General features: G+C 38.3%; 1 protein-coding gene across 3 annotated transcripts in view; it reads left to right on the plus strand.

Moving 5' to 3' along the window:
* The window catches only part of KCMF1 (potassium channel modulatory factor 1), a 55,133-nt gene that overhangs the window by 19,907 nt on the left and 9,060 nt on the right, over positions 1-26,166 (plus strand). For all 3 annotated transcript variants that reach the window (XM_072360484.1, XM_072360485.1, XM_072360486.1), the window contains exons 2-4: positions 6,888-7,055; positions 18,571-18,710; positions 24,348-24,449. In XM_072360484.1, the coding sequence (XP_072216585.1) occupies positions 6,888-7,055; positions 18,571-18,710; positions 24,348-24,449 (410 nt within the window). The remainder of the gene's footprint in view (positions 1-6,887; positions 7,056-18,570; positions 18,711-24,347; positions 24,450-26,166) is intronic.

Consider the following 26,166-nt stretch of genomic DNA (forward strand, 5'->3'; position numbering starts at 1 on the left):
GTAGCAAGGTGGGAGTCAGCCTTCTGTGTAACTAGCAGTAGGACTCGAGGTGGTGGTCTCAAGTTGTGCCAGCAGAGATTCAAGTTGGATGTTAGGAAATGCTTGTTATCTGAGAGAGCTGGCAGGTGCCTGAAAGGGAGGTGGTGGTGTCACCGTCCTTGAAGGTGTTCAATAAATGCTTGGATGTTATATTGAGAGATGTGGCTTGTTTAGTGGAAAATACTGGTGATAGGAGGACAGCTGGACTGGGTGATCTTAGAGGTCTTTTCCAGCCTTTGTAAATTCTGTGAAAAGCAGCCTGTGCTGATGCATTTAGATATGATGGGCTCCCTTTCGAAGTTTTTTTTTTTTTAATGGTGTTTTAGGGAAATGTGTATTATTGTGATTATTGCTTTGTTCTCTGTCTAGTTTTAACACTGTATTATTAATAAATCTTGTGAGATAGAAACAAATTGCCTGGCTTAGAACACTTGGAAAATTTCAGATGAGGATAAAGCTGTGGAGCTAAATAGTACAACTTTCTCATCCTTTACATGCAGTACTTAATTTTAATTACCTGGCCAAATATTATCATCATAGTATCATAGTATCATAGTATTGTGCGAGTTGGAAGGGACCTTAGAGATCATCGAGTCCAACTCCCGGGATTCGAGCCCTCTGTGTAGCAGAGCGGCACTTCTACCCCCTGCTCCACAGGGGGGGATTCGAACCCGGGCCCCCTGGTGTTGCAAACGGGAATTCTACCGCTGCGCCACCGGAGGCACCTTGTGTCTGGGACACTGCTCCCTGACTGCCTGGGGAGTCTGGACTGCATGGAATATGCTTTTCTGAAGTGGAAGTAGAGTTACATGTGGAGGAAGTCACATGTCAAGGTTCTTGTTTTGTAAGGAGTTAAAGTCATGATGAAAGAAAAAGGTAGCTCCAAGGGGAAAGATGGTAAATGCATATAGGTGCAGTGGGCTCTTGCATTTTCTACCATGTGGTTCCTATAAAGTGTTGGGTACTTAGCGATTGCCTGTTATTAATTCTCTGACTTACACCTTTCTGTGTAAGTTCCACAATGTGGTGTGTGATAGTCTTAATTGAAAAACTTCCTTTGGCAGCCTTCTGACGTGCATTAGGACCAAGCTGAAAGCTGCATGGTCATCACTACCATCTTTAGGCCAGCTGTAGGCAGTTTCCAGACACAATGGAAGTGGGCTTCATGGAACTTGACAAGGATGGGGGGATGACAAGACATGAGGGACACTTGTGTTTCCACTTTAGACCATAGAGAGGAAGGTGAAGGGCTGCTCAGAAAACAAAAGCCTTTTTGACTTTCTGGCCTGACATAGACCTGATTTCCTTCCTTTCTTTCCTACTGCAAATCTGCATAATCTCTTCACAACTTCAGTTCTACTAGGTTTGTTTGCAGATGTGCTGCTCTGATTGCTTCCTCTTCCATGGTGCTACAAGAAGATGCTGCAGATTGAGTCCTGTTACTCACAGGATGTATGAGGTGATGGAGCATTTTCCTTACTTCAAGGAAGGATATAGTGTATAAATCCTCTGTACAGCACTTGGAGCTGCAAGAGTGATGGAGTATGCTCAGTGTTGTAGGTCTCAATGTTTGCTCTTACAGTCTAATTTGGTAAACATTTAAGATGAAGAATCAGACTTCCGTGGCTTTGCTAAACTTCTGGTGAAATTTTCACTGAAATAGCAAAAGTTTATATTCCTAGAAATTAACCTCTTAGATGTATCAGTAGTAACTGCACTGAGAAACAGGGGTGCTAAAGTAAGAAATGTTTGGCATATATTTTTAGTGCTGTTTAAATTAATTTCCTATCTTTAGCTCTGGAAACAACCTAACAGCCTTCGAGGAGGGTGAACCTCCTCAGTGCTCCATGTAAAGTAAAAAGTAGTGCTTAAGTAGCTCACTTTTCTGTTTTAGAGATGAAATCACTGGCAGGCTAATTTTCTGTTTATGTTGGATGCTTAAAGAATTCAGTGAACTGTATTTACTTTTTTTTTTTTTTACTTTTACTGAATGTTTCATAGTAATTGGTGGATGATATTTTCAGAGATTTACAAAAATTAAGTGACTCATCCAAAGTGCTGCTAGCTTACACTGCATGAGACAGAAACACGTTCCAGTATGTCTGCATGGGGAACCTTTGACTGTATGTTCTTCATAAGCAAAAATAAAAAATAAATCAAATAAATAAACCATTTCTAAGTTCTTCAGGCTTCAGCTAAGTATGTATAGCTTTTTGCCTCAGTGAGGTTTTGAGAAGTCTTAGTAATAACCTCAGATTCTTCTCCAGGATTGTTGGTGACATGCAGAAATGCTGCATCTGACAGCACAATAATGAACTTTTCCACCTTGAAAGATAATTTAAATCTACTCTGTATTGTGTGGGGATTCCCTTCATAGTGCTGCTTTGTAAGTAGTGTCTGTTGAAATTAAGGCCATGTTTTAGCTCCCCTTTGAAGGGGGGACTTATATACTCCATATTAAGCAGCATTTACCTTTTCCTCATTAAAATCTTATCCATCCTGAGCAGGAAGCAAATTTCATGTTCCAAAAGGAAGGTAGGCTAAAGACCAATTTTCTGAGTTTTTTTGTCATATTTGCTTTCAGGTGACATGTCTCAGGGTTCTGGTATCTAAACTAGGTTTTAAGTGTATGTGTGTGAAGCTGCCTTTTAAACACTCTTGGCAATTGTGGTTTCTTTTTCATTTTTTGAGAAAAATCTCAAATCTCTGTTCTTTCTCAAGTTAATGGAGTCCAGCTTCTGTGCTTTCCTGTGTGAAATACTGAAACAGGTAATGCCACTGTTGCTTCACTTGTCAGTATTACTAGGGTTTTTAAGATTGTCACATTTGGACTGTAAAGTCAGTGATATTTCTTATGTCTCTTGCTTGGTCTAAACAGTGCTGCGTGTTCTGTATGGGCAGTTTCTCAGATTGTCCAATGAACTGCTGCAGATAAAAACAATCAGAGTAATATTAAATGCCCACAGTATTTGGGGAGGCCAAATCAGAGAGGGAGTGTAGCCCTTTGCTGTTGTTGCAAGTGGGTGTCTGTCCAAGGCAGTAAATAATGCTAGTTTTCAGTGTTCAGGAAATCATATTTGGTATTACATCTTAGCTTTGCTTGTGGTTGTAAAACAAGCCAATCCTGACACCCGTGGCATCCCCAGATCTCTTCAACATAACTGTTACAGAATAACACTGTTAAATGTGGGATAGGTTGCTTTGTTTTTCATTAATTCCTAGCAATATCAGTATTTCATCATAAGAGCAAATGATTTTTTGGCCACTGGGATCAAAGTAGGGCATGGTGTTTGTTTTAGAACGTATTAGTATTCAGCATGTAATAGATAAGACGGTTTTGTGACAGTATCGCCCCTGAGGTAATCAGCTTTGATTAGGTGAAGAAGTGAAATGATTTGGTGTGAAATTAAGAATTTGTATCGAAGGAGAAAAGCAGTGAAATTTTTGCGTATTTCCAGATTATTGTCATTTAAAATGTGTAGTTGTGACTGTTGACGTTACAGTGGGATGCTGAAGAAGACATCAGAATTAATGGCAAAATGAAGCAAGACTCTTTAGGTTTTAGCACAGTGCTACCCCCTTGTGGAACAGTGTTTTTTGTTGTTGTTTTTTTTCAAATCTTCATTAGTGAGCAGGAAATCTTTAATTAACAGTATGTGATAGGTGTTAATGGAATATGAGTACTTATGTTCCACCAACAGTCACAGAATCACAGAATGGCCCAGGTTAGAAAAGACCTCAAGGATCATGAATCTCCAGCCCCTTCCTGCCATGGGCAGGGTCACCAAGCTCCCTATTTAATACTAGACCAGGTTGCCCAGGACCCCAGGATGATTATCTGTGTAAAGAGATTCTTTTCTGCTCTGTGATCATTCCAAATGGTTGTTTTGGAAAAGGTGAATCAAAAGTTCTCATTGAATAGCAATTCAATCCAGGTTAAGATGATTTCATTCAAGGATCTTTCTAAGTCTTTATTAGCATTTTCTGCAAGTCTGAGTTGTGTTCTGACTACCTAAACCTTTGTTAAACGCTTGATTTTTGACTTTTCTTCTGAGTATGCGTTTACTTTTGTTTCTGACTTTAAAGTGAACCCTTCTGTAGCATTTATTTCTTTGAACTTGTGATTAATATGTGTGCACCCACTCTAATCTGACAGTCTTTAGTCTGTAATATGCCTGCTGTTTGCAGTGCAAGATTAATTCAGGGAAATGTTGAAAGATAGGTATGTGGTGAACTGTATGATACATTAACAGGAATATTTTTGAGTATTTGTGGGCTTTACAAGGAAAGGAAAGGAACTTTGGTCATTTCAGTTGATGTAAAGATTTAATTAGAGAAAAATGATAAACAATCAAAGCTTTCATAAGGAAATGAAAGTGTTTACTAGAGAAGAAAGAATAGAGTCAGAGGAGATTATTGGGCTGAATATTTCAGTTTCAGGATTGCAGTTGAGATGGGTGAGTTTTTGGCAGTCAGAGCTTCATAAGGAAGAACAGGAAAAACTGCAACAGAGTTGAGTTTTGGTGGGACTCCTTTGGAAAGTGTAGAAAAGGAAAATAAAAATCTAGCGAGAGATGAGGAATTTAAACACAGGTTTATTTTGCAATCTGAGGCCGTCAATTTAGTTGTTGTTGTTGTTTTTTACCTACTTCCTTTAGGAATTTTTTTTCTTTGCTGCAGAAAAAGGTGTAAAACTGGCATGGTACATCCTGCGCTGTCAGACCCTTTTTGGAAGGGAAGGATGTGGTAGTTTAGAGTTGGGTGTCAAACTGCTAGCTATGAGAGACCTAGAATGCCTGCTGTCTGTTTACCTTTATTCTTTCAATCTAACTTCACCAGCAATGTCTACATTTAGCACTAATGTCTTTTTTTTTTTTTTTTTTTTTTTGCTATTCAGCTGAGGTCCTGTACTTTCCAATACAGTATTTTGGGGAGAGGAGGGAGGAGACTTGTACTTTGTACTTTGGAATGACTATTGTTATGAAGAAAAAGTGTAAAGGAAAACTTAAATTAAAAAGATATATATCCTAAAATAGGAACTATCTAGATGTTTGAGAGAACATGTGACAGGTGACAGGAGGAGTTTGGCAGCTGCAAAGAAGCTGACATCTGCAATAAATCAGCTATTTTGAGTTTGAGGCAAAAAAGTGGGGAAAGTATGACTTGCTGGAAAATCATGGCTTAATACCTTGTTTGGAAAGTTGACACAGACTCTATGTTAATTTAACCTGCTTGTTTCTGTATGGTGCTTAACTTGCTGATCAAGTACTTTCTAGAATGTTTAGTAGGCAACAAAGACTCACAGAGCTTGCCTGTAGCTGCTGAGCTCTTTGTGTATTGGTAAAATTTGGATGATGCATATGTAAAATTTTGTAGATCTCAATATGAGGAAGAAAATGGTCTAAAACACTGAAATATTATTGTTAATGAGCAGATGGCCTCGGAAATTATTAGTGCTCTGAGAGCAACCTAATAGATTGTTGCTTTCTTTAGAGTTAATGGAAGGAAAAAAGGAGAAAAGGGGGTTGAGGGGAGAGATTATAAAGCCTGAAGGGTATTAACAGCAACATCATGAAAATACAGTTTCTGGCTGTTAACAAAGACATTGTTGATGCAGCTTCTTCTGAAAAATTCTTTGTTTTGAGTTGCACTCAAGCTGGATACTCAGTAAGGCAGCTGAAGGCATTGCTTCCAGCGTTCATACTGGTGCACAGTGCTTAGGTGCTGGAAATGAGGTAATGCCTTAAGGCAGTCCTGTAGGTGGAGAAACTAAAGGAAAAAAAGGATAAAATAGCATTGTCCATTATTCATCAAAATGTGCAATTGGAATTGTTGGATCTGTTACAGCAGAGCTGTAAAAAAGCCAAACTGATTGTTGCATTCACATACTGAATGTGTTAAAACTTTTGTTTACATGTTGCAGAGTAGCACAACAACAAAATAGCACAATTAATGAGCTGATGCAGGCTGTTTTGTAGTTAACACCAGTCGCCTATCAACTGCATTAAAAAAATAAGTGGGAGATTAGAGAAACAGTATCACAACAGTCTCTTCTTTAGAGCTGCAAGTAGATCTTAGCTGATGGTAAAGGAGATGTGTGTGCGAACTTTGCCTGTAGTGTATGCTCTGATTTCTTTTGTGGAGGCCTTTAATTTACAGATTTGACAGTTTGAAAAGGACAGGAAAAAAAGAATTAAAAACTTTGGAAGCCATAAGTCTTACTCTGACTCGTGTGGTATGACTGCCTCAGACTGCAAAGATGGAATTCCAGAGGGAAGTGTGATGTAGGCATCTGATGGAGCCTAACTTCAAAACAAAAAAACCACTCTCATCTTTTCTGTTACTCTAAATAGAAAAAGGCCTTACTTTCTAACCTACAGAAAATATCACGAGTGATTATTGTGCTTTTGAGAGGAAAGAATTAGGACGTGAAAGTAAAGGCAGGTGGGCTATATGGATTTTTGTCAGTGGTGTGTTTCGACATTTCTCCCCCACCCCTGCCTTTGTCAGCCAGCGTGCTGTTCAGTTTTTAAGAGTGTTTAACCTGAGACTCCTAAGTGAATGATCAAAATACCAGTCGTACTGTCACATAAATCTGCCTGGAGGAAGCTGTGTCTTGTCATTTGTCCTTACTTTGCTTCCAGAATTCAAAATCTTCATTTTCAAAAGCAGCATATAGTTAAGGACGCAAATATATTTTAAAATTGACCTGTGCAGATACAAGCTATGTTTTTCAGAGATGGCTGCTTTGTTTTTGTTGTTGAGAGAGAACTGAAACACATCTGCTTCATTTAAAAAAAAAAAAAAAAGTGTTTACTATTCTTTTAAGCAATTTTATTTGTTTACAGGTGTCAGCTGTGATGCATGTTTAAAAGGAAATTTTCGAGGTCGACGATTCAAGTGTTTAATTTGCTACGATTACGATCTGTGTGCAACTTGTTATGAAAGTGGTGCAACAACAACGAGGCATACGACTGACCACCCGATGCAGTGCATACTAACAAGAGTAGATTTTGGTAAGTGGTAACTTGAGACTCTAATCATGTGTTGCCCTGTTGTGTTAGTAAACATGATATGGATTTTTCATGTTTCTACTTTACTTAAACAACTTTCTTCCTATTGGCAGAATAAAATAAGAGCAGCTTCTAGTCTTCTCAAAAAAAAAAAAAAAAAAAAAAAAAATCAGGTATTTTTCTTTGATTCCTGCATATAAAAAAACTCTATTTCTTCTTAATTTAGTCTCCAGCAGGTTTTCAGACTGTAAAGTATATTTGATTACTACATTTTACTTCCTATTTAAGAAATTTCCTAAGTTATTATGTTTTACTTGCACGTAACACTGAGCGGAAGCTGAGAAGTCCTGTTAAGATTCTGTAAAAATGTTATTCTCTGCTGGTTTATATGGGATTGCTGGTGCAGCAAAGCAATGACTGGCTGTAGTGAATCTGAAGCACTAGTAACAGGGACTGATGTGTAATGACTTGGGGATTTAAGTTCCACTAATTGCAAAATTATTTCTGATAGTAAAACCACACAATATTTAGAAACATGTTATATACAATCAAAGTAAGCAGAAGAATGTGTGACAGCAAGGCTGAAACTCAAGAGGTTCTTCTGAGTGAAACCTCTACTCTCAAATGTTGGTGATGCTGGATGTGAGATAAATATTTATTCTAAGCCTGGAGTGCTCACATTTTGTTATTTTTTTAGTTAATCCAGCTGTATTGTTTTTCACATTGCTCTTTAGATACAATGATTTTTTAAAAGCTGAATATGATCATTTCTTCAAAGCTAAGGCTTTACAAATTGTATATTTCTTTAGATGCTTGATAACAACAGAAGAAAAATCTGTTTCTTTTTTGATTCAAATATTACAGAAATATGGGATTATTATCAACTGTTACAGCTGGATATGGGAATACACAGTTGCTTTTTTCAAAGCAGCTGTTAGATGTCTTTCATTTTCTCCTAATTCCCAGGTCTCTGCTTGTCCTGAGACTGCCTAATCCTGACTTCAGAAATCCAGGCCTTGGGATTCCAGGGTTTGGAAAATAAAATATTTAATTACTTAATCAGAAATGCATGCAATTATTTTAGCTCGCATGTGTTTCTTCTCAGACTTTTTTGGTCTTACTAATGAGTTAAGTCTCCACGTGACAGTATGTTGATTTAGAGATTTGGTCACTATTAGAAAAGCACAGTTCAGACTGATTTGCCCCCCAGTGATTGCTAGTATTGTGTATTACACATGGACTAATATTACAGCATTGCCATGAACACTAAATGTTCATAATGCACAGGGAAAAGAGGGCTGAGGCTTGCTTGCTTCAGAGCCTTAAACTAATGTTAAATGCCAAAACTGTGAATGTACTGCAGTGAAGAAATGTTCTAAATACTTGCCTCTTTAAAAAAATAAAACATATTTCCTGTTATAAGATTGTAAGAATGTCTAGGAGAATATATCTTGTTTCTTGTGGCTTGGTTGGTTCTGTCTTGGAAGTCCTTGATGAACAAGTGTGTCCTTCAATTTAATGTATATCATTTGTGTAAGCCTAATGTGAAGAATTCAGGGGAGTGATAGAAGGTTCCAGGGAACTGGTATGTAGAAGGGTTCTCAGGGCTACTCTCACTTTGTTTACTGTTTGTGCTGCCATGACCTTGAAATAAGGGGAATAAGAAAATGTGTTTGAGAGGTTTTCGCATGGTTTGATCTCTGAGCATTGCTTCCACAGAGTTGGTGTCAGGAAAGAGCTTAATGTTTCAGCTCTACAGAAAGACTACTATTCCAAATAATACTTTAAGATAAGAACAGAAAAGAGTACACTGCTATACTGAGTCACAGCAGCAGTTGAAGGTAGAGGGTACCGGAGTGCTAGTGAACTTGCAAACTCTTGCACTGAAAAATGGATTATGAGATACCTATTGACAACATTTTTTTTTAGGACTTAAGGATGACCTGTAATATCTTAAAATATTTTTGATTTGCAGTTCCCTGTGGAACATCCCACATGGGATGTGGCTTTGTAGTATTTAGGATATTCATGTGTACAGAGAAACTGATAACTTTTCCAAGACACTTTTTGTAAGGAAGGAGACGATGCAGCTTTGAGGATCATTCAAAAATTCAGGCACTAAGGAGTTTGAAGTTGAATTAAGAACTTCATAAAGGATGGTAGAACTAGTCTAAAATTGTCTACTTCAGAGTTATTTGAAAAACTTTAGTAGAAAGGTCTGAAAGGTAGATTTGGGAATTAGAGATTCAGTGATCCATGACAAATTCTGTTGTCTGTGTTCAAGTTTGATTCAGAAGCATGAGAGCTGTTTTTGACAGAAGTGGACTTGATGACTGAATTTGAGCATTGTACCAAGGAGAAGGAAGCCAAGTGGGGGGTCCTTCCATTGTAGAAGTGATTCAAATGTGTCAGAGGAAGTCAGTGTCGGCTTTCTGATTTTAAGTGTGAGAACATGGGTCAGTGAATCACTTGCTCCAGATCTGTCTCCGTGTGATGGGAAGAACCCTGGCATCCCAAGTTCCTTTTTGGCCAGTGCTGTCTGTATCAGGCATGTCCAACCTGTGGTCCATGTGTAGCCCAGCTGCCTCCCCATCATGGCAGCAGCTCTTCCCTATCAAGCCACCAGGCCAACAATGGCTGTTGTTTGGTGCAGTATTAACATGGGCTGAAACCAGGATGTGGGCTGCAGTGCTAACTCAAGTTATGGCAAGTAAGTTTATGCATTTTGATACATTGCCAAAACGTAGTCCCATGAACAGTGAAGAATATGGAGCTGTGTTACTTGTTTTCATAAAGGATTTTGAGAACAGGTGTCAAGATTGCTGGAAAAAAATCAATTTTTGCTTTACTTGTAGTTCTGTTTTCAGTTGACATGAATTAGCAGATTTTGAAATGAAATATTTAGAGTTGTAATAAACTCAAAAATTGATCAGGCCTCTTTAGCAAACTTCTGTTAAAAACTCTTATCAGAGAAGATCACTTGCTTCACAGTCCCCACCTTATTTGTGTCATAGTTTTTAGACACTACGTATGTCTGTGAGGAACTGTTTCACAGGGATGAGGTACAGGAAATGTGGCAGTAGAGGTTGAGCCTTCCCACCAGTATTAGATTACATGCTGTTGCCATGTGACAGATGGCAGCAGAGGGGCAGTGGTGCGTCACTGAATTCCTTCTTGTGGAAACAGTGGCACTCACTGACATTCATTGATGCTTGGTGAATGTTTATGGAGTCCACACAGTGCACGTGAGTGCAGTAAGTGAGTAGGAGATATGGTACGTTTCAGCAGTGGTGGCACTGGCAGTGGGTCAGTTCCACTGGTGTAGATTTTTTCGAGTGTGGCGCACAGGCTCTTGTTCATCACTCATTTTCATAGGTAATGGTGGTCACTATGTTGAAAAACAGTGTTTTGTTGCTGAGAATGTGCTCTATCAAATTGTGTTACCGTGCTCTTTGCATATTGTAGTTTCCATGAAAACAGATAGGCATTACTTTTGGTGCCAAAAAGGTGGGCACCCATGGCCTATATGCAGACAACTGTAGAACTGTAGTTCTGCACACTGTTTTTAAGACTGTGAACAGGTTCAGGCTTACAGTGGATGGTTAATCATATAGACCAATTCTACATATCTGGCATTGCTTCACCATAGAGGGAAATAACATTGTTTACCTTCTGTTGAGTTTTTTGGCTTTGTAAGCAAGTTGTAAAAAAAATAAAAAAAATAAAAAAAAATTGCAAATTGTATTGCAGACAGTGGGCTCCTCCAGGTGTTCTCAGTGAGCTTTGGTTGTCACTGTGCGGTATTTCTTGTTTGTTTTACTTCCCTGGGGACTTGAGACTAGCATAGGAGGCCATGTGAGATCACTGAAAATGAGTAAGGAGGCCTGGTAATTTCTGGCAACCAGCCTTGAACCATCCTACTAGCACACCTGTCTTTTAGAAGTCAGAAGTGTGGGCAAGTACTAATTTAGAGGGTGGGTGAGGTACAAAACAGTTGTGGTATTGTTTTCCAGTCTTTACAGAGACTCTGTTATAAGATACTTTATTTTTTAACAAACAGGTTAAGTGATCCCATAACATGGATAGTGTTTAAAATACATTTGATATGATGCTTTACTTCTAGGGCATAAAATAAACGTATGTATTTCTGAGAGATCAAAGAATAGAACTTGCAGTAGGTTTGTGTTTAAAAACAGGTGTTTGCCAGGTACTGTTGGTCATTGTAGTATTGGTACTGTTAGGACAATGTAGAAGTTCAGAGAAAATGTCATGTTGTTGTTTTTTGTTTTTTTTTTTTCCTAAAAAAGAACTTAAATCATAAAGCATCCTAACAGATTGAAGTGTGTGCCTTCCACGTTAACACCACTGTTGTAAAGGCAAGGTAATACAAATTGTTAATAGAATACCCTGCCAAAATACTCTTATATTACCTTAATAAAAGTACTGTAAAAACATATCTTCAGTTTCTACCTCTGCTGCTTATGTCACAGAAGGCCTTGACATCTTTTGTGGCTACGTCTGGGGCAAAATGAGCTTTTTAAGTGAGGAGAACCTTAATAATATGCAGTGTGAGTTCTAACTGGATTAACTGGGATTAGACTTAAGGTTTCTGTGGCATTCAGTTGCTAGAACAAGATCTACCTAGTAAACGTGTGTTTTGCTGAGTCACAGAGTTGTGGAAGAGTCAAGTTTGTTTGGAAAGGGACTCTGGATGTCATCTGATTGAATATTCTGTTGGCAGCAGGGTTTTTAAACGCACTGTCCCGCCAAGCCTAGAATGTTTTCCTTGTGTGAGTTTTTACCACTTCCAGACCACCTTTTCCAACATTTATTGCTCACAGTGTACGTTGGTAGTTTTTGTTGTTTTTTTGAGTTTTTTTTTTCTTGTTATTTTGTTTTTCCCCTTTTATCCATGTGGAGCTTCCTTTTGAAGCATCTCATCCCTGCAGGCTCTTACTGTCAGGAGAGTAACTTCATTTCCTCTAGAACTACCTTTTGGTAACTCCAAAGGTAATGCCTTCTATTTATTTCCATGGAAACTACAACAGATACAAGGAGTACAACAACACTGTTTGTTAGAGGACGTTCTCAGCTACAAAATGCTATTTTTCAACATAGTCACCACTATTAGATATGAAAATTAGAGATGAACAAGAGCCTGCATGCTGCACTCATCTACAGCAGTGGAGATGACCTGCTGTCACCACTGCTGAAATGTGCCATCTACTGCCTCCCTATGCTTGTGTCCATTGTTTGATCTCTGTAAATGTTAAGCAGGCATCTATGAATGTCAGTGCCTTTTTTCTTTTTGGAAGAATTCGGTGACATGTCTTTGCTTCATCTGCATTTGCATGCTATTCTGTCAGTCTGCCGCTTTCCAAACAAATTTTGAACTACAGAGCGCTCATTCTTTACAGTCATCACTATTAGCAGTGTCTTCATCAGCAATGAACAAGAGCCTAGGGAAGATAACCTACTGTCATCACTTGTGAAATGCAGCACCCACTACGTCATTGTGCTTATGTCCATTGTTGGTTGTCAGATATGTTCATCAAGTCAGCTGGTGCCTTTTTTTTTTTTTGTACATGGAGGAAATGTAGTTATGTAACTTTGTTTCATATTCACTTGCTTGTCAGATGCCATTGTGTCAAACTGCCCCTCTGCTGCCACCAACAGCAGTGGCAAAATGTAATGGTGATATTCGGGAAGGTTCAGCCTTTACTGCCATACCAACATCATATGTCTCTGATGTCATGGGCCAACATAATAAAATACGAGGCATTTCTTTCATAGAAGGCTGAGATTAGATAGTCTTTGAGCCTTCTGTTGGGTTGGTGGACCCCATTCCTTCTGCCTGTTTTCTTATGTCAAATTCTTCAGTCATCTTGCTGAATACACATGTGTGCAAGCATGCATTTCCTCTGCCCTGTCCAAAACTTAATTTTTTTGATGTCTGCATTAATTTGGACCCTCTATACTTGTTGCAGTCTAACAAGTGCTTAATAAACCTTGATTATCCCAGTTTGATTTGATTGTTAGTCTTAGTGATGCAGCCCAGGTCATGGAAGAAAGAGTTGTCAGCTGTTTTTAGATTTCACTTCAGTTGGCTTTTTTTTCTAGCAAGTGTGATTATTGCTCTGCAGTCATTTGAAGTGAAATGGGAGAGTTCCAGTGAGCTGAGTGAAGATATTAACAGCTGGAAGTAGATCCCTCCAGCCTGTAGGGAAGGACAGCATTTATGATTTCCAGAATATTGGAATCTAGATGTACAGCTTGTACTAATATAGCTTTATGACTGCATCATTTTGTCATAGCACCAATCAGAGCTGATTCTGTTCAGAAAGAACTAATGTCTGTGGTCCAGCCTTCTGGTGTAAAAAGCCTACAGACTGAGAGAAGAGTTAACTGAAAGCTGAGAGGGATTGGGGTTGCTTGGTAGATAGAAGCCTTGATGTGAGCCTAAATGTGCACTTGCATCCTGGAAGGCCAACTGTATCTAGGGTGCATCAAAAGAGGTGGCAGCAGGAAGGGAATTGTCCATGAGTACTTTATTCTGTGAGGCCCCATCATGAGTTCTGCATTCAGGCCTGGAGTCCCCAGCTCAGGAAAGATGCAATGCTGTCAGAGTGGTTTCATAGGAGGCCACGAAGATTGTAAGAAGACTGGAGTGCATCTCCTGTGAAAACAGACTGTGGGAGCTGGGCTTGTTCAGCCTGGAGAACAAAAGGCTGTAGAGGGACTTCGTAGCAGCCTTCTCATCCTTACAAGGAGCTTATAAGGAGGAGGGAAATCAACTCTTTACCTGGGTGGATAGTGATAGGACAAGTGAGAACAGTCTTAAACTAGAAGAGGAGAGGTTTAGATCAGGTGTTAGAGGGAAACCTTTTACTTACAAGGTGGTGAGGCAGTGGCACAGGCTGCCCAGAGAAACTGTGGGTGCCCCATCCCTGGGGTACTTGGAACCAGGCTGAGTGGAGCCCTGGGCAGCCTGAGCTGGTGGGGGCAGCCCTGCCCATGTACAGATTTGGGACTGGGTGGGCTTAAGGTGCCTTCCCGTTCACGCCATTCTGTTATTCCACAATTCTGTTAGCAGGGTTGACTATGAGGTCAGACCACCTTAATCAGGGCCTAGCCCAGTCCTCTGCCTCCAAGGATGGAGATGGTTTGAAGCTGTTGGAGAGGTTCAGACTAGACATTAGGAAAAACGTTGTTGATAGTTTGACCTGGACCAGGCTTCTTAGAGAGGCAGTTACTCTGTTCCTGTCAGTGTAAGAGGCATTCAGAGAATGTTCTCGGTACATTTTTGACTCTGTGTCAGTGTCAAAGTAGTTTGACAGTTGGATTCAGTGATCTTTGTAGTTCCCTGACAACTCAATATCATGGATTCTGTTCTTTGATATCTTGTTCCTCTACTTGTCTGTGCAGTGGGGTAACATTTTTCTGATAACCTATTGTCCTTCAGTAATGTTCCATATTGAAGAAGCTAACTTAGTCCAATCTTTGTAGGTCTGAGGGCAGCAAGTGCCCCAAAGCCATCTCTGCTTCAGGCCAAACTAGCCCTGGTCTGCTGCTTTTCCTTGCAGGGCAATGCTTCAGCCCTGACGTAATGGTCTTTTGCCAAGTTTGCATTAGTTTTTTTATACTTCTCTACCAGGAGGCCTCAGACAGGACACAGGGCCTGGATGAGGCCTGTGCAGAAGGGAGCCTCCGCCCTGCTCACAGATCCCCAGTGCATGGCTGGCCCTGCTCAGCTCTCTTTTGCCAAGGCTGAGTGCCTGCTCCCAGAACTGCCCTGGCAGCACTGTCAGTTGCTGCCTGCTCAGAGTAGGCTGGCTAAGATTAGTGTCAGTCCCTTCCTTGATGTAAAAATTTATAAACAGAGTGCTCCTAAAAACTTTTTCTTCTTGTCTATAGCAGAGTATCAGGCAAGCTTTAGAATGGTTTTGCTCAGAAAACAAGTAATAAAGGAGAACAAACAGCAATTTTAAGACTAATATTTTTAATAACAATTTCTTAATGAATAGTACAGAAACATAATTATTTTTAATGTGTTGTCTTAACACCATTTATGTTACTGATGCACTGTCAAAAAATATTTCAAGTAAACACAAAAAAACAATTACGACAAGTATTTTTACTTACATGCATATACCAAGTTGAAATGAAGTTGCTCATTCAAAAAACTAAAACATGTGCCCCTGTAAAGGAATATGTTTAAGCAGAAAGCAAGTACAAGCTGTTGTGAAACATAATCTTGAATCATCTGTATCAAGGGCAGATTATATGTGAGGGACTGTATTGTTCTTCTGTTGCATTACTAGCCTCCTGCCAAGTTTCTAAATGTATTAGTTAAAGATTTGTGTTAAATACAAGTAGTCGGTAACTGTAGATGGATGATAATACAGAGCTGCTCATTTTTGCTTAATTTGTTTTACATAAAATTAATTTTCTTCAAGAGCAGCTATAATTTTTAAACATTGTGAAGTTTGAAGTTGTACCTTTATAAAGTATGGTTGTCTTCTTAGACAGTGTTTCAGTACTCTTACTCTTCATGTTCTTTCCCTAACTGATCAGCGGTGGGGGTAATGAAATTTCTCTAGGAATGTGATTTCATCTGTGTGTGGCTTTTGTTTTGTTTTGTTTTTTTAACTGAGCAACCTTGCCTGCCTTCCCAGCTCTTCTGAGATGAGGTCCAGAGGATGGCTACGTCCTCAGACACTTGTGTAGAAAGGTGTTAGGAAACGGTCAAAATGCAGTATCTGGAAAATTTCTTGTGGGATGGTAATTGGTAATGGGCCAATTGCATCAGAACAGTAATTTGTAGAGGCCCCCTTATTTTTCCCTAAACTGCTTCTAATCACAAGGGCTTTTCTTGGTTTTCTCTAAAACCAAGGACCAGGAAGACAGAGTTTGGCAACTTTTGTGAAGCCTCTCTTTTCTGAGACAGAGCAGCGTGTAATGCTGGGATTCTTGACATCTGTACTGAGCTAACAGCGTATGCAAGTCAGAGATATTTACCTGTGTGCTAATCTATTTACCACTGTCTGATCGGTAATCTCTCCATGTTATTTAGTCCTTTACTTGAAAATACATAGAGGGTTTTAGATCACCTAGTAATTTTGAGGAATTTTTTGTAGATACAGAAGCTACTTTGATACACAAGCCTTTTAAACAATATTTGCTTCTTTTTTTTTTAGCTTCCTGTCTTCAGTTGTCTTGTTACATCCAAATTGATTAAAAAAAAAAACAAAAAACAAGTTGCCAATACTTAAGAATTTACAGGAGTAAGACTTCCTGGCTGGGAAGGGTCCTTAGAAGAAGGGAGCTTTGGTGTTCCTGTAGGTGTGCTATGTGTTTGCTGCAGAAAAAAATCTTCATTTTCCAATCATTAATATTTAATCATCATGATGAGGTTCCTACTCATGCTTTAGGGAAATCAAAGGATTAACTGAATGAATGGTTACTAGTTTCTACTGTGTGTGTTTGATGGTATTTTTGCTTTTCATACAGGTATACAGATTTCTTTGCTGACGTTACTGCTGGATTACCTTGAGAACAGTGTTTTCATGTGAAGAGATTAAATAGAGTTAAATTTGGAATTCTTTGTAACTACATTGAGATCAGTACATACAGTAACAACTTGTGTAATCAGCCTCTTTGCTTAGAATTTGCCCAAATAAAATATGGAGGATTTTTTCACCAGCTGTCACTGAAGCATTTTTGTATTTGTTTGTATTAGGTAACAATCATCTTTGAGTCTTTTCCTTCTGAATATATTCTTCTGCAAGTGTATTTGTTCCCCTTTGCATACAGTTGATCCACCTTTTTCTTTCTTCTTTTGAAACAATGACATATTTTAATCCTTCATATTTCATTATGCTGCAGCATAGTGGTTTAATAATCTACTCTTGTTTTTTAGCAGCATTGGAGTAGGAGTCTGAATGTGACAACTGGGGAAACTTTCTTAAGAGTTCTCAAATGTATTTACTGAAGTAGCAGCAGGGACTCCATCATTTGTGTGCTGAATTATTTGTCTTCTGTGCTGTATCTGAAACATTCTCTGTAACACCTCAGTCTTGGAACTGGTTGATTATCGCGTGACTTCTTACTGTGTGTTCTGTAAAGATGGTTGATTCATCATTCAGGAAGGGAGCTTTCTGCTCTGGATGGTTGGACGTAGGTTTCTGCCACTTGCTCTTGAGAATGAATTAACCTATATCCAGCATGTGAAGTTTTTTTGTTTCAGTGTAGCTGCCCATCTGCTTGGTGTACTTTACCATACCTCTTGAAAAATGTGTCTTTAATTTCTTACTCTCAAATCTCTGGAAGCCCTTTTTCAGAGTAAGGGGAAGGACCTACTGAATATAAACTCTGTCCTACAGTGTGTTCTATCTGAACAGCTTTGTTCTCCTGTATCTTTAACTGTATGCTGGCATGTTATTAAAACATGTTTTCCTGTGTTGGTTTTGGAGTGTTAGCCCTCGTAACTTAGGTAATGTCTGCTAATATAGTAGACTGTAGGTACATGTATTTTTAGCTTCAGCATTCTGTTTTGTATGGCTACAGAACTGAAAATGCTTCTCTTCCTCATAATTTCCTAAAACAGCTCACTAGCAGAAGATGAAATCGTGACTTATGTCCACAGAAGGAAATATTCCTAATACATTGGATTGATATTGTCTTGTGATGCAGGATATGTTCTTCTAGCTCTACAGATTTAGCCTTTTTTTAAATTTATAGATCAGTATTCATAATTCTCTGAAAGTATCTTCCAATTATTTATGATTGAGTCCTAGAAAGATGCTAGAAAATACATTTTAAACAAATTGCTCAAGAAGGATGTGTTTTCTAATCTTGATGTGGATGTGAAGTTTGTTCATGTTTACTGTGAAATACATTAACTTCTGCAGAGGAGGAGAGAGGAAAAACATTATTTATTGCACAGTTTGTATGGAGAGCTGTTTAGTTAGCAGTTTGAAAGTATGTGCTTTTGTCAGTGCTTGACATCAACACATACTACTGAAACTAGCATGTAACAGAGTTAGATTTTTCTTGTATAATTTCTGTATTAATATATTTCTAGAAGTTCTTACTGCTGAACAGTTGCTTTGTTGTGGCACAAATATTGATGTCACAGTGGACTTCTGAATTTAAATCTAAACGTGTGATTTAAAAATATCCTAGTGATGTTGTACCGAGGACAGCAAGGGTGATGGAAAATTGAAGATTTGTCGGCAGCAGCAGCCAGAACTCTATGCTACTACTGACTACTAGGAAATAGTTTGCTAATGAAAATGGACTAAGGAACTGTATCCTGGCTGTTTTGTCATCAGTAATTGAAGGCTTCTTGAATATAAGTATATGGCTTCTGTGGAGGATTAAAATAGAAATCTCAGTTAAATTCCAGATTAATTTGCCACTGATATTACATTCACGTACATAAAGAAAGATTTAAGTGAACGAAGTAATTGATTGAAATGCTGTGAAGTAACTTCTATTTAAATACTTTGTGTTCCAGATTTGTACTATGGTGGAGAAGCTTTCTCTGTAGAGCAGCCACAGTCTTTCACTTGTCCTTATTGTGGGAAAATGGGTCATACGGAAACAACTCTTCAAGAACATGTTACTTCTGAGCATGCGGAAACATCAACAGAAGTGGTAAGAAGCATCAGAACTCTTTAATTGTGGTGGAAATTCATTAAATAGAATATTCAGGAAAATGGGTGCACTGTCTTTCTTGAAGGATGAGTTCTTTTAAATGGTTTTGAAGAAGTTGCACTTCACGATAACAGTTTTTTTTTGGGGGTAGGGGTTATTCTCAGATAATGAGCTTCCTTTTTACTTTTATGGTTGCTGTGATGTAAAGGTTGCTGCTTTTGGGAGCTCTAGCTGTAGAACAACATTTAAAGCATTCTTGTGGCTGTTCTTTCCTTTTTACAACCAGTGTGTGATTGCTAAATGAGTTTACAGTGTTGGGTAAGACCATAGCTATGGCAGTCTTTTGTTACTGTAATTACATTCTGTATGCAGCAAAAGCTGTAATTCTTCTGTGACTTGTTCTCGAGGGAGCAGGAGGGGATCGGACGTGTTCTCCATCTCTTCAATAGTGTCTACTGTTCTACCAGTTAAAACACACTTCTTTAAAGTACCTTTTTGGATTTTAATGTTGTATTAGTTCCTACTTTCCCGACTGCCTTTCAAAGTAGGTGAAGCAAGGCTAACAGAATGATTTCCTAAGTTCTCTTGTCTAGTTGACTTTTTTTTTTTTGTGGATTCCTAAAAATACTTGATTGCTTGAAGTGGATTACTCATTTGTAAAACATTGTGAAGTAATTACTCATAGGGTTCTCTGTTCTGATCTCCTGGTTATTTGTTTACTTTCCAAGGAATTCTTTTGAAGAAAATGAACCCTTCTTTTCAAGCCTGTTAAGGATCTTGAATGAAGGAGTGCTAGGGGAGGTAACTTGATAGTTTTGAAGCTCTGATCTTTTGTGAAAAGATAAGTGAATCAGTCAGTGGCACTGCAGGACTGTAAGCTGTTACTGATACACTTGGAATTTTAGCAATACAGATTTTTTTTGTTAAATGCTCCACCTTTCAAACATACCATCAATTGGAGATGCACACTAGGATGACTTTTTTTTCCATGGCTCTGTATTGCAGTTCTGGTTTGCACCACTTGATGTCAGTGGTATTTTCATAACACTGTATCCATGTCCTAGGTTTTTTAATTTGGCACGTCCTTTGCAGCTGCAGCTTCTAGAAGTCAGTCTGTAAACCTAAACTCGTGAGCCTAAACACCTGCTATCCTACTGATTTCTGAAAAAGCTGTATGTATTAAAATGAGCCTTTAATTTTTATTAGTCAGCCTGCAAAAACAAAATTTTTATCCCAATTCAAATAATAATAAAAGACAGTATCTTAATCCTTTAATGACTGCGTATGTTTATGCCAAGTATTGCTTCTGAAAGTTTAGTGTGCAGAAGATGTAAGGCTGCTTTGAGTGCTTGATAGTGAAAGATGACAACATGACTAATGAAAAAATCTTAAGATAATCAGTTCGTGTTATCCTGGGCATCCAAGCAGCTGTTTTTGCTTACATCTTGACCTTCTAGTAATTGCAGTAGGTTTTGCTGTTGAAATGTGAACTCTAACTGAAACCTTAGGCAAGTCTCCAGGGATGGATTGTTTTGTTGTTTTGATATTGTTTTGGCTTGTGGTCACTCTTTACTCCTTACCTATCTTTCTAAGAGAATAAGTCAAAGAATTCTGGTCACTGGAGGTGGAGAAAAAAAGTACCATTAATAGTTCTGACATGTGAATTTGACCATTTTTGTATTTGGACTATTGAAGATAAGAGGGGTGATTTTGCTCAGTATTTGCCAGTGGTAAATGTAGCAAAATTAGGTACTTGTGAACAGGATGAGTTTGACATTGTTATCCTGAAGGATAGTTTAATGGTGGGTACTTGAATAAAAAAAACTAGTCTGGTGTCTGTAGGAGTCGAAAGGTTCAGTCTGACTGAGGTCCCTAAGGTTGCATGCTAAGAATAAAAAAAAAAAGTGATATTGGTGAAAACTAAAATTTCAGTAATGACCAGTATTTCTTCACCAGTGCAAAAGTAAGGGTACATTTTATAGGGCAAGTGTCAAAGAATATGGATATCAGTGTAATTATACTGTCAGTGCTGGGTTTCAGTTCAGCCTAACATACTGAATGATGCAGCACTCAGCTATAAGTCTTCTTGTGTTGTAAACAAACTCAGGAATTTGGAAACTACGTTGACTGTCATATTTTTGAATCTCATTTCAGAATAAAGATTTTCTACTTTATGTCACTCTTCATCAGGTTTGTCACATTTGGCAAGGCAGCAACTGAGTTCAGACCATGAGCTTTGGGCCTGTAAGGCCTAAGTTACAAATATATTGCTGATTAAGCTGACTTGAGCTTTTATTGCAGTAGTGAAACCTTTCAGATTATCTTCTGCTTCATTCTTGAAGATTTCAGTGTCTTCCATTTAGTGACAGGATTTCTGTAAGCTCAGAGTAGTTTTATGCCTTACATGTAAATAAAGACGTAGTAATAGTAGAACAACAATTCTAGAAGCTAGCATTTATTAGGATTAATTCCTAATTGTTAAAGGACTCGACAGTCATCTTTCAGACATAATTCAGAGCAACACTGACTTTGTTTTTAAAAGATCATTAAAAAAAAAGACAACCTGATACATTAAGAATGTAATTGTAAACCCATTATCCTGAATTGTATTTTTCTGCTATGAAAACTAAACAGGTTCTATTAGCAACAACTTTCAGCTGTGTCACACTTAATCAGCAATGCTTCTGTCTTAGTAGTAACATGTGGGTGTTTTGCCAAAGCTAATGCCTAACTGAATTTTTCTTAATGTAGCAATGCTTTAGTATATTTTCCTAGTGAGAGAGTTCTTGAAATTTCATACAAGTTTGGAATTAGGTTTAGGCTGCTAAGTTCACTTGAGAACATTTCATTGTTCTCCTGAACTTTTTGTTATCTGATGTTTTTCTGAGAAGTCTCTGTTTTCAGGGAAATATTTGCTGTTCATGAGGACACCATTCTGTTACACGTGAGGAACTTTGCATTGCTTTTTTAAAATCTGTTTTCATGATTATTCCCTCTTTCCATGTTGGGATTCTAATTAAAGGTAGCTTGAAAAAAAAGAGTACCTTGAAGATGATGTTTGTTTGATTTGAACTGTGTTCTTGTTTGAAGATTAAGCAGCTTATTTGTAACTTTAAAAGTGTATAAGTTATGGTGAATTTATGGCTAGTATCAAACTTACTCAGTAAAAGCATAGTTGTTAGCCTTAGTTCACAGCTAAAAGCCCTTAGATGGTTTTTGGAAGTTAAAATTGAGTGGAGAGATACTTCTTGTTTTTTTTATCTTGAAGTTGTAATCCATCTTAAACACTTCATTCTGCCTCTGTTAAGCTATTTTCTGAATCTGAAATGGGTAGCTCTTAAGCAGACCCTCTGCAGTGCTGGTGGTTTTGTCCTCACTCACATTCTGTGTAATAATGTCCATTGCTCTGCAGTGTGTCTGCTTGTATTGCATCTATAGTGATGGAAAAAGCTGAAAAATGGTCCTGTGAAGAAAAACAGATAATGAGGAAAATAAATGGGGTAAGATGTTGTAGCAAGAGCCTTTTAAAAAGCCAGAATTTCTGCATGAGACTGCTTGCTTGTAGTAGTCATTGAAGATACAAGCTACTATCGAAAGCAGCTGAGAATGTGCAGTGAGCATATTTAAGACATCATCCTCACCTCCATACAGGTATTTCGGACGTGTAATATTACACGAGGGCTGCTCTGAAAGTAATGCCTCCCATTTTATTATATTGACCCACAGTGTCAGGGGACAGGTGGTGGTACAGCAGTAGAGGTTGAATCTTCCCACCAGTATTCCATCACATGTTGCTGCTGTGTGACAGATGGCAGCAGAGGGGCAGTCTGACATGAATGGTGTCTGACTTGGAAGTACCAATGAAGCAAAAGATGTGTCACTGAACTCCTCTGTGTGTGGATAAAACAGCACCCACTGATATTCATCCATCCATGCTTGGTGGACATTTGTGCTGGTCAAACAGTGGAATGGACACAGCGAGGCGTGATGGTATGTTTCAGCAGTGGCTGTGCACAGCTGTCACACCATAAAATGAGAACTGTCTCAGCCAGTTCATCCCAGTGAATCAGCAGGTTGCAACAAGGGAGCTGTGTTCAGAGCTGAATATCAGTCTCAGCACATTGTAGGCAGTGGTGGCACATTGGAATATCACAAAGTCTGCAGCAGGTGGGTCCCATGGCTGCTCATAGAGGAACAAAAAGAACAAGTCAGGATCTACTGAACCAATACAAGGCTGAAGATGACCATTTCCTGGATCACATCATTACCTGGTGATGGGATGCAGTGTCACCATTATGGGCCTGGGTAAAAATGGCAGCCCACGAAGTGATGATGTGAGTTCCCCATCAAAGAGAATGCTCGAGGTGCAGCCCTTAACAGGTGAAGTAATACATGCTGTTGTTTGGGATAACAAAGGGCTCATCCTTCTGGACTTCCTGGAACTGGAACAAACCATCTGCTCTGAACACTAAATCCCAACACTGACTAAGCTGAAGGCCAGAACATCCAGAGTCACGTCAGAGAATAGACAGCCTTTGTTCTGCAACACAGTACCACCAGACCCTAAAGCAGTTTCAAGACCAAAGAGCACATTGTCAGTTCTGGCTGGACTGCCCTACAGCGCCCACCACATAGTGCAGATCTGTCCCTTTTTGACTTCCATCTGTTAAGGCCAATGAACAGTGGAGGCAATATTTTCTTACCAGCAGCACTGTGACAGCTGCTGAGAAAAGGTGGATCATATCCACTAGTGTAGATTTTCAGGATCTTGTTTATTGCTGGAAAAAATGCACAGCTAATGTTGGTGACTTTTGAAGATACTGTTTTATAGCTGAGATTTGCTGTCAGATAGTGTTATTGTGCATTACTTTTTGGAGCAACCTATATATTATTCATAATGTGCACAGTCTTTTGAGATCCACAGGCAATAATTTATGTATAAGCATGAGGACCACTAAAACCTGGTATTTATTCAGTCAGAATTGTTCTATAAATGCAAGTTGGCTATTGGAAAAGGAGGATTATATAGGGAAATTCATGGATAGTAGCTGTATTTAACCATCAAAATGGTGTTAATATAAGCACTTGCTGCTTTAGGGAAGGTTTTCTGGGCTGCAGGTGTTTTTAGTCTGAAATCTGTAAGACTTTAAGATCAGTCTTCAAAACTGCTGGAACTGAAAATGGAAGTGTGTCTCAAGGTGTTTGTGGAGTCTGTTTTTTTTTTTTAAGCTGAAACACATTAACTAATAAGGGAAGTGGTATCTTCTCCTGAAATCCTTTTGTGTAGGGACATGGAGATAGTCTTTCTTTTCCAAACCTTATAGTTATGTACTGCCTGGGTGTATCTCATTTTGATACTTGAGCAAATGCTTGTGTGGTTTCATTCTGCTTCCTGCAGTTCCTCCGCTGGGATGAATAGCAAGCAGGCATATAGTAGGCCTTTGTAATCACTCTATTGTTTGAGACAGTATTAGCATATAAAAACTGATGTATAAAACACGGCAAAATCTGATTTCTATGGTATCATTAATAACATAAAATAAATGGAAATTAACATTCTCTTGGAATTTTTTTTTTTTTCAGTAGTGACATGAGTTCTGCTTTGTATAAAGTATTTTTTTCTCTTTGTCATTTCAGATTTGTCCAATATGTGCAGCATTACCTGGAGGGGATCCTAATCACGTCACAGATGACTTTGCAGCTCATCTTACACTGGAACACAGAGCTCCTAGAGATTTAATATCCTTTCCTGAGATGATGCAGAGTCTAGATTTCTTCACGGAGCAGTCATGATTACTTGTTTTGTTTTTGGTATTCAAGGGGCTATACCTCTAATTTCCCTGCAACTTGAGTCTGGTTTTCCAGACTTAAAGGTTATTTTTCTGGTTTTAAAAGCAATATTCAAATTATGAATGAACTGCATGTGTGTTTGACAGTGCTTTTTACCCTAGCAGCAGAAACGTTTAAGGAACTTTGACACCAAAGTGTTTACTACTGACACTCTGGTTTATCCTGCCTTATTGTTAGTTTCGAGGCCTTTTTCATGTATCTGTTGAGTAGTAATCATTTGTGACAGAATGACAGTGCTCTGAGGATGGTTTGAGCTTAGCTGTTTTTTGATAAATGATTGTAAGCTTGTATACCTGCTTCAGTCACGGTACTCTAATAGGATACTTCCGTATTATTACCTACTGACATTTCTGTAATGCCCAGGAAAGCCTTCAGATAACATGGGAAACAAAGGGCTGTCTTCAGTTATCTCATCTGCAGATTATGCAGATTAATTACATTTTGTGGCTGAAGCATTGAAACTTGTTTTTTGTTCTAGTTAAAGGGATAACTTTCTAGGGCTAATTGATTTTTTTTTTTTAATTATTATTATTAAATGTCCTGCAGCTTATGTACCGTACCTACAGTAAATTAGCTCTGAATTTTTTTTCTGTGCCACCTCATTAAACAAATGAACATGCTACTCTGTCAGCATCTTTTTTTGTTTGTTTGTTTGAAATATTTTAAAGGGAGCAAAAAAGAATGCTGGCAGAAGGATTTTATGGAGATGGCTGCATTTCATTTATGATTGTGTTTGATTACCTTTCAGCTTGTTAGTGTTCATCATGGTTTAGAGTCAGGATCAGTGTAAAGGAGTTAGAGTGTTTATTGCTTCTGTAAAGGAGTAATTCAAAGCACACTGCAGAGCTGCTTAAGAGCAGCTATCCTTAGTTTTGTGGATAGAAGCAGGACTGTCAGTGGTCAGGAGGAGCCAGTGCAGAGCGTGGTAGCTCTGGCCAAGCAAGAGGTTCTAAACTAAAATCTTAGTAACAGTAAAATTCAAAGTACATTATTTCATTTTCAAGAATTAATTGTACCAGTGATTTTCAAAATGAAGGGAATTTCTGGACTGTTTTGGAAGTGCATGTATTAACTTTCTGACAAAAATATTCTTTAATTTTTTGCTGTAATTTGAGAGCTTATAAAAAAAATGACTTGAAACCCAGGGGAAATGAGGAAATGACAGGAGTCATTCATAGAATTTATGGCATTTGGCTAAAAAAAAAGATAAAGTGAAGGGTTGTGATAAAAGTGCTGAATATTCTGGAAACATGCAAAATTTTAAGATCTGAAGTGCTGAAAATTCTGGTATCAAGTTGCTTAAAAGTCTAGAAGTTGGAAGGAATGCAGTAATTGCCATCTACTTCTGGTAGGAATGGAAATAAGATCTTTATTTTTAGTATGTAAGAATGAGGAAGGGGGAATAAAACCCATGTCTAAGAAGTTTGGCAAGAGGTGTGATAAGTTTTCAGATTATTTGGTAGAAAACATGGATTTTAAAAAAAAAAAAAAAATGGAAAAAAAACAACAAATCAATATTGATGTTTTTTAGATGTAGTAAAAAGCCAAAGAATGTGAGGAGTTTACTGTTCACAGCCCTGCTTGTGTTGAATGCATGCCTGCATGT

Source organism: Excalfactoria chinensis, chromosome Z (assembly GCF_039878825.1).
Source record: "Excalfactoria chinensis isolate bCotChi1 chromosome Z, bCotChi1.hap2, whole genome shotgun sequence".
Classification (NCBI taxonomy): domain Eukaryota; kingdom Metazoa; phylum Chordata; class Aves; order Galliformes; family Phasianidae; genus Excalfactoria; species Excalfactoria chinensis.